This window comes from Phasianus colchicus, chromosome 31 (assembly GCF_987193195.1).
Source record: "Phasianus colchicus chromosome 31, bPhaCol1.hap1.1, whole genome shotgun sequence".
Taxonomy (NCBI): Eukaryota; Metazoa; Chordata; class Aves; order Galliformes; family Phasianidae; genus Phasianus; species Phasianus colchicus.
In genome coordinates, this window is record NC_143466.1 from 1,988,624 (window position 1) to 1,997,985 (window position 9,362).

General features: G+C 51.9%; 1 protein-coding gene across 1 annotated transcript; it reads left to right on the top strand.

Annotated features, from left to right (window-relative positions):
* Positions 1-3,926: 3,926 nt before the first annotated feature.
* On the top strand, positions 3,927-7,053 carry LOC149914245 (uncharacterized). Its single transcript, XM_090127752.1, has 2 exons — positions 3,927-6,817; positions 6,899-7,053. Exon 1 carries the CDS (start codon positions 5,042-5,044, stop codon positions 6,242-6,244), a length of 1,203 nt encoding a protein of 400 aa, XP_089983878.1. The 5' UTR covers positions 3,927-5,041; the 3' UTR covers positions 6,245-6,817; positions 6,899-7,053.
* Positions 7,054-9,362: the final 2,309 nt, after the last annotated feature.

Consider the following 9,362-nt stretch of genomic DNA (forward strand, 5'->3'; position numbering starts at 1 on the left):
AGGTTCAGAGATGTGGGGCACAAATTGGAGTCCTGCTGCATAGATCACCCATAGATTTGGAGATGCACACCCTCATATGCACTCCAAAACCCCATCTCATTGCTCACCCCACAGATTTGGAGAGCCCACATCCTCCTACAGACATTCTGAACCCTTACCCATGCATTTCCCTATAGATGTGGGGTCGCGCAATCCCACAGCATAACCCCATGGGCCTACAACTCCAGTCCGTGCCTGGGCTGCACTGAATGCCTGGGTGAGCAACACAGATGGGGGTAGCTCCAAAAAAAAAACCTCTGATTTATTGTCATGGGAATGAGCACTGCTGCAGTGAGCACAGTGACACAGTCTGACAGAAAGCCTTCTCAGCAACAAAACCCCATTTCTCCGCACAGCTCCACCAGAGGTGGTGCATTTCCATCAGTGATGAACAAGGGCTGCATGTCACTCTTGTACCCACACCCCGCAGGTGGCACGGAGCAGATGGACAGGAACCTGGTGGTGGCAGTGGTGCGGGGCTGTGCTGCTGCCTTTGTCTTCATCCACGTCTTCATTGTGGTCTTCCTCCGCACTGCCCACAGACGCTGGATGTGGAGAGATGAGAGCCATGGTGGGGAATGGATTGCATTTCTTCCATCTCTTTATGGATCCCCCTATTGTCTTCAGCCTCCCCTTTGATCCCCTATACACACCCCAAATGTCCCTCGGTGCCCCCCACAGCACTCACATTTGTCCCCTCCAATGTTTGATGCAGATGCAACCCCAGAAGGCCAGAGGCCGTGTAGCTCCGGGTCAGTGTCTGTGTCAGCCAACCTCAAATTCCAATCCGTCCCTTGAGACCCCACACCCAACTCGGGAACCCCAGTCCCTGCCCATGGGGAACTCGCAAGACCCCCAGCCCCATATGTCTTGTCCCAAAATTAAGTTAATCCCCAAATCCAGTCTATGGAAGCATCCAATCTGAACCAGGGAGCTCCCCAAGATCCACATTTAAATTCCCAGACACCCTGGTGCTTACCAAGCCGCCAGACCCCACGCACACCCTCAAATTGAGTAATGAAGCCCAAAACACTCCCACAGTCTCCAGTGTCTGGCCCCTGGAGACCCCAAATCTCAGCCCCAAACTCACCCTCTTGGACACTCCCCCTGCATACTGACAACACGGATGTTCCCCCCAAGAAAACTGGGGACCCCCATAGTGACATTGCACTGTCCCCCTCTGTCCCCAGGTGCTGTGCAGTGACAGCGACTGTCTGACCTACATTGAGCTGCAAGCTGAGTCCCCCAGCAGTCGGCACCATGGTTCTCCTGCTGCCCCCCAAACCTCCACTATCTACGCTGATGTGCGTATTGGGGACCCCACAGATGTCCCCCATATGTGTGGTCAAGCACATGGATGTTGTGTGCACAGATGCATTAAACTGTGCACACTGCTGGTGTGCTGTGTGTGCTTACAGTCACGTGTACACTACATGCATGTACCACTGCATGTGTTCATGTGAATTACATGTGTGTACAGTGTCACATGTGCTCAATATATCAACAGGGAAGGGAAGGGAAGGGAAGGGAAGGGAAGGGAAGGGAAGGGAAGGGAAGGGAAGGGAAGGGAAGGGAAGGGAAGGGAAGGGAAGGGAAGGGAAGGGAAGGGAAGGGAAGGGAAGGGAAGGGAAGGGAAGGGAAGGGAAGGGAAGGGAAGGGAAGGGAAGGGAAGGGAAGGGAAGGGAAGGGAAGGGAAGGGAAGGGAAGGGAAGGGAAGGGAAGGGAAGGGAAGGGAAGGGAAGGGAAGGGAAGGGAAGGGAGACTTCTGTTCATGACATGGAGGAGCTAGGCCCTTCCCACCTTAACCTTCCTCCTCAGGAAGTCATCAGGCAGGAGAGATGGAGGATTTACTTGATTGAGATAAGGAGAAAACTGTTTTACTCAAAATGGTAAAGGAATGTGATATAACACAGTATAAAAGGAATCAAGAGGAATATATCACACCAAAGGGAAAGGGAAAATATCTCCTAACTGTGTGGTGAGTTTGGGCAGAGCAGAAAGCGAAGGAACGTCCTCCACTCACCATCTCACTGCCTTCCTGGAAACCACGTGGGAAGAAGGCTGGTAATTATTTCTCATTGTGAATTTCTTGCCTTACAAGGGGGGCAGAACGAACCTGTTCCCACTGATGTTACACCGAGTTGAGCAACCTGTTTTGCTGCCTTATCTTCAACAACAGGACATCTATTCAACTTTCTTATCTTCACTTGGCAACAAGTTTTGCAGCCTCCGCATTTCGTTCTTCAGCTTCCCTTGACGCAAACCTGCTGTTCTTCTGCTTGTATCTGCTCCAGGTCTGCAAAGGGTTCTTCTCACAGAGTGGAAAAGCTGATGGATCTGGTTGAAAGGTAATGAGATGGTAATCATGTATTAATTGCAAACGAGTACAAAAACTGTGCACTCTCTGCAAGCATATCGACCCCTCATGCAGATGGTTCTGCCAGCTGTGCGATGCTCTCTCTGCACCCAAGCACACCTTTGCCTCAACTTCCAGTTCAGCTTGCAAACTGCTTATCACCGCTCTCAGTGACTCAGTTCCTCATCCAGTTTGGTGCACAACACATCTATCTTCCTGCACTGCTCTCACTGCAGCACCTCCTACTCCACAAACAATGGCCTCGCCTTTACCAGGTCTCCGTCAGTGTCCTTTTGACATGTCCTGTATCCTCTCTGCACTCTTGATCAGGCTGAGCTCGTGTAGACATGAGCAGCTGCCAGGGAACTCAGACACGGTCCAAACAAGAATCCTTCCTTCTCAACTCAGATGATAGCCCTTCTGGATTCCTCTTGCTCTTTATTCAGGGCATTCTGCCCATGATGCCAAGTAAAATGTCCCGTCCCACTCGGTGAGTTGTGGGAAAGGTGAATCTTTGGAACCTCCCAGATATGGCACTGCTCTGTGAACCCAACTGTCCCTTTCTTCCACCTGGTTGGTGGAACTGCTATTGCCAGAGTTGATCAGCCAATTCCTCCACCACTTGCCCCTCTCCAAATTTCCAGGTTCTTACTGTCTGTGAGTTGCCATACGATGATGGTGAGTTGCCAATCAAACTTCCTCCACATTGGACACTGTCTGGATGTTGGGAGAACTGGTCATTGTTCAGGTCCCCATTCCATACCTCCTCCAGCACAGCTCATTCCCTCCCACACTGGATACCCCTTTCCATGCTGCCCACTTCCCTGGCTGACATGTGGCATCGTCCCTGTCAGGACAACTCTCCTTCACAGCTGACAGCAGTTGTGTCCAGAGAGGGAGAGCACTGTCATGTTTTCCATGACTTTGTCAGTGCCCCCTTCCCCAGAGAGGGATCCCAGCTGCCTGGCTTCCATGCCCACTAAATCCAGGCTGTGGGCCCCGTTATCCCAGCATGGCAGCAGCCAGGTGATGCTGTGCTCGCCTGGACAATGGCTGAAATCACCTAAAGAGGGTCAAGGTGGCCGAGCCCCCAATACTGGGGTTCCTGTGCTGGATTGGAGCTGAGTCCCTGTCCTGATGCAGGAAAGTGGTGCTTCGAAAACCCTGGTTCCAGCACCGGATGGTGATGTTTGTCCCGACCTCCACATGTTCCTCAGGGAAATGCTGCATGGAAGGTATTTGGATCTATGTATAAAGTGACGGCAGTGCTGGGACACGGCCCCACAGCACTATACCTCCTTTTTTGTACATTTACTCCTATTCTGGGACTCCCCGCCACCACACAGCTGACGTTTGCTGTTCAGGAAACACCAAACTTCCTCCAATGTCACCGCTGCCCTATAGGACACCTCCCTGAGGTCACTGCTCCTCTGTGCCTACCCCAAAGATCTATCGGGTGTTCCACAAAATATGCACCTCCCCCCCCCCCTTTTGTTTTTACTCCCCCCCAGAATGTGCCCTCACCCTCAAGTAGTGTCCCTTACCCTAGATGGTGTCCCCACCCCATCACAAAGGACAAAGGGCCTCTGCAGGGGTGGCCCCCAAATGCGGCCCCACCCTTGCCCACATAATCTATGGGGCGGGACCCAGCTCCCCACAGACACTGAGGTGAACAGAGGAGGTGAGCACACGTGGGGGTCCTGGTGGGCTGAGGGATGTGGGCTGTAATGGGGCAATGGGGAAAAATGGAGAGTCACGGGAGGGATATGGGGTCAGGGGACTATATGGCAGGATGTGGGGTTGTGGTTGTATGGGTTGGGCATACAAGATCACGGTGCTATATATCTTGATACAAGGCCACCAGGCTGGATATGGGGCAACCAGACAGGATATAGAGCTGTGGTGAGGGCTGTGGGGTCATAGGTCTATGGGGCAGGACATGGATTTGTGGAGTACAGGGAGGGTTTTGGAGAGGCATCCAGCTGCACGCTTAAAGACTGCCTCCTCCAGAAAAGAAAGGAGGGTAATAGTCATAGGAGACTCCCTTCTAGGAGGAACTGAAGGCCCAATATGTCGGCCTGCCCCCACCCGCAGGGAGGTGTGCTGCCTCCCTGGGGCCCGGGTCAGGGATATTTCTAGGAAACTTCCTAGTTTGATCCGCTCCTCTGATTATTATCCCTTATTGATAGTCCAGGCTGGCAGTGATGAGGTCACTGACGGAAGCCTGAGGACTACGAAAAATGACTTCAGGAGACTGGGGAGGTTAGTTGAAGGAGCAGGCGTACAGGTAGTATTTGCCTGTATTCCTACAGTGGCAGGGAAGGATTCTGAGACGTCCAGAAGAACACACCTTACAAACATGTGGCTGAAAGGCTGGTGCAAAAGCAAGAATTTTGGGTTCTTTGATCATGGGGAGGTCTACTTGGCACCTGGCCTGGGTTCGGCTGATGGGTCTCACCTGTCTCGAAGGGGGAAACGGATCCTTGCCCAAGAGCTGGCAGGACTTGTAGAGAGGGCTTTGAACTAGATAGGAAGCGGGTAGGGGATAAAACCAGGCCTGCTAGAGATGAGCCTGGGGGAGCGGCACTGGGATTAGGGACGAGGCGAGGGGCTCGGCTGAAGTGCTTCTACACCAATGCACGCAGCATGGGCAACAAACAAGAAGAGTTGGAAGCCATGGTGCGGCAGACAAGCTATGACCTAGTTGCCATTACGGAAACATGGTGGGACTGCTCCCATGACTGGAGTGCTGCAATGGATGGCTACAAGCTCTTCAGAAAGGATAGGCAAGGAAGAAGGGGTGGTGGTGTGGCTCTGTATGTTAGAGAGTGCTTTGATGTTACTGAGCTTGTGGCTGGGGATGATAAGGTTGAATCCCTATGGGTAAAGATCAGGGGAAGGGCTGACAAGGCAGACATCCTGGTGGGCGTCTGCTATAGACCTCCAAACCAGGATGAAGAGACAGATGAGGTGTTCTATGAGCAGCTGGCAGAAGCTGTGAGATCGCCAGCCCTTGTGCTCATGGGGGACTTCAACTTCCCTGACATATGCTGGGAATTCAACACAGCGCAGAAGAAGCAGTCTAGGAGGTTTCTGGAATGCAGAGAGGATAACTTCCTTATGCAGCTGGTCAGAGAGCCCACGAGAGGAACTGCCCCTCTAGACCTGCTGTTCACAAACAGGAGAGGTCTGGTGGGAGATGTGGAGGTTGGAGGCCATCTTGGACAGAGTGACCATGAAGTGATAGATTTCTCGATTCTTGGTGGAGCCTGGAGGGGGAACAGTAAAACTGCTACCTTGGACTTCAGGAGGGTGGACTTTGAAGTGTTCAAGGGACTAATAGGGGGAGTCCCCTGGCATTCAGTCTTAGCGAGTAAAGGGGTCCAAGAGAGCCGGTTGCTCTTCAAGAAGGAAGTCTTAAGGGCGCAGGAGCAGGCAGTCCCCCTGAGCTGCAAAATGAGCCGACGGGGAAGAAGACCGGCGTGGATGAATCGGGAGCTATTCTTGAGGCTCTGGGAGAAAAAGAGAATCTACCGCCTGTGGAAAGAGGGACAGGCAACTCAGAATGAATACAAGGAAGTCATTAAGATGTGTAGAGGTGAAATCAGAAAGGCTGTTGATGTGGTCGACCTAGGCTTCAGCAAGGCCTTTGACACTGTCTCCCACAGCATTCTCCTGCAGAAGCTGGCAGTCCATGGCTTGGATGGGTACGCTCTTGGCTGGGTAAGGAGCTGGCTGGAGGGCCGGGCTCAGGGAGTGGTGGTCAATGGAGTTAAATCCAGCTGGCGACCGGTCACGAGTGGTGTTCCCCAGGGGTCGGTGCTGGGGCCTGTCCCAGATCTTTCTTGATGACCTGGATGAGGGCATTGAGTGCACCCTCAGTAACTTTGCAGATGACACCAAATTGGCTGGAAGTGTGGATCTGCCTGGGGGTGGCGAGACCATTCAGAGGGATCTGGACAGGCTGGAGGGCTGGGCTGAGGCCAACGGGATGAGGTTCAACGAGACTAAATGCCAGGTCCTACACTTCGGCACAACAACCCCAGGCAACGCTACAGGCTTGGGGCGGAGTGGCTGGAGGACTGCATAGAGGAAATGGACCTGGGGGTGTTGGTTGATGCTCGGCTGAACATGAGCCAACAGTGTGCCCAGGTGGCCAAGAAGGCCAATGGCATCCTGGCTTGCATCAGAAAGTGTTGCCAGCAGGAGCAGAGAGGTGATGGTTCCCCTGTACTCAGCTCTGGTGAGGCCGCACCTCGAGTACTGTGGCCAGTTCTGGGCCCCTCACTGCAAGAAAGACATCGAGGCCCTGGAACGTGTTCAGAGGAGGGCAACAAAGCTGGTGAGGGGTGTGGAACGCAGGCCATATGAGGAAAGGCTGAAGGAGCTGGGAATGTTCAGCCTGGAGAAGAGGAGGCTCAGGTGAGACCTCATTGCTCTCTATAACTTCCTGAAGGGAGGTTGTAGTGAGCTGGGGATTGGCCTCTTGTCTCGTGTCATTAGTGATAGGACCAGAGGGAATGGTGTCAAGCTAAAGCAGGGGAGATTCAAGCTGGTGCTCCTACCACCCCCAAGGCTTATCTCTTTGTGCCCTCACCTCTTGGGGACAGCGTGAGACTGGAGGTGGCACCCACACCTTCACCCCCAGCTAGGTACCAGCCCCCATTTGGGTGCCTGCAGTGTCACCCACAGGTGGCAGTATCATCACATCCCTTCCCCATCGCGGTGATGCTGAGGATGAAGGCACCCAAATCCCTTCACCCCTCAGGTGCTGAGCTGGTGTCCCATGGGAACCTGGTGATTGCAGTGGTGAGGGGCTGTGCTGCTGTCCTCGTTTTTGCCCTTGGCATCTTCTTTGTCATCGATGCCTGCAGCCTCTGGATACAGAGAGATGAGAGTCCGGGTGCTGACGTGGGTGCTGGAAGACCCCATGTATGCCTCTCCACAAGGCATCTCATCTTTGGGGTGCACTGTGTGGGTTAGATACACATTCCCTATTTTGGGCTCCCTGATGCTCTCTTCCCCTCTCAATGATTCCCAGATCTTTTCAAACCCAACACCTTCAAGTCCCCACCAGAGCCCCCAAATGCTTCCCAATCCCACCAAATCCCCAAATGCTCATCTCTAACAACAGTACCCTTTCTTTGCCCTCAAATCCCTTAGCACTCTTTCATACATGCAAATCCTTCCTGATCCACCCCATATCCAACATCAGCGCTGTGGGATCCCCACATCTGTCCCAATTCACCCCTCTCCTACAGATCACCTTCAAGCCCCCTGACTCCCATTCTGTCCAACGTACATCTCCTATAGATTCCTTCATAGACCATTACCATCTCTGTTCTTTCTCTCTTCCTTGACTGTCTTATTAAACAGGTTTTTCTCTCAACCTCTGAGTTCCAGATTATTTGTCCTCTCATCTTCTCCCCCATCCCTCTAGGAGCAGTCAGTGAATGATGACAAATGCCTTTCTACATTTTCAGAACAGCCTTTCTCATCACTTGAGCAGATATAAGCAGAAGGACGTGATTACAAGCTCAAGAACTGAATGCAGAGGAGCCTCCTCCTAGTCAGCAGTCAAATCTTCAGTCCGTCTCAAAAAATCTCCATCCAGTCCCTAAACACTGTTCAGCTCCAAAACACCCTCACCACCCCAGTATCTACATCCAGCCCCAAAAAGTCTCCTCCACCCACAAAATCTCCACCCACTTCCCAAAATCTCCATCCCCCAGAAATTTCCAGCCACACAGAAATCTCCATTCACTCCCAAATTCTCTATCCAGCTCCACAACCTCCATCCAGACCACTAATACTTCGTGCATCCCCAAATAGCCATCCAGACCCCAAACACAAAATCTCCCTTCACCTCCAAACTCTCCATGCAGACCCCGAATCTCCACCTATCCTCAGATCTAAGCCTCCCTGGATTCTCAAGCCCCAAATGCCCCTCAGAACTCACTGGGACTCTCAAATCATAATGAGACACTCCAACACCCTACTTATGTCCCCAAAACTGAGACACCTTCGACTCCCAAGCCCACCCTCCCTGTTACCCAGTCTTACCCACAAGAATCCCAAATGCCCCAAATCTAACATCCCCAAATCCTTACCAGTGAGGCCCATATCATTCCCAATCTCACCAAATCCCTCAAGGATCAACTCTAACCCCCAAATCCTTCTTTATCATCCTCAAATCCCTTCTCACCCACTGGCACACAAAATCTCTCCCAAGTTTTAGCACTGGTTGGAAGGTGGTGAGCAGCTGCGCTGAGCATCGCTTGTTTTGTAAATCTATAAATATAATCACCTGTCATGGTTTTATGATTTTTGGTTACTGGCATTCCGCATCATAACTTCATGTGGCACACTGAGAGTGAAAGAGCTAATGCTCCAGTTCCATGGATCGTGGATAGTTCCAGACACCTGGTTCTCCAAAGAGAAGAAGAACTGCACACCACGCACCCCAGAGGACTTTGTGCTGTTCTGTTATCCGTTGTCCATTCAGAGAAAGAAAGAACTGTTGGCAGTTCATGAGCTGTCCTCTCTTTTCCCTTTCTGCTCCTCCCAGCAACGTGTGTGCTCCCTAGTCATCTCAACTTCAGCATTGGAGTAAGGCCTTTGGTTTTGGACACACTCCCATTCTATTTGATGTATTAGCTTCAATTTCAGTTATATTGTATTACACTGTACTGCAAATGTGTTACATTGCATACTGCTATCTTTTCTGTTAGTAAATTACCTCTTCTCCTGAGATTGTTGCTACTGTTCCATCTCCCAACCTTTTCCCCATTATTCCCTTTCCCCTTTCCCAGGGCATGGGTCATGGCTCCCCCCACAACACCAGTGACAGAACCAGGCCAAACCGGCCTGTGTACCATGCATATTGCCATTACTATGATTTCTCTCTTCCTTTTCTGCCCTAGTAAATTGTTTTCTATTGCAACCCATGAGTTTTGCACTCTCTTGG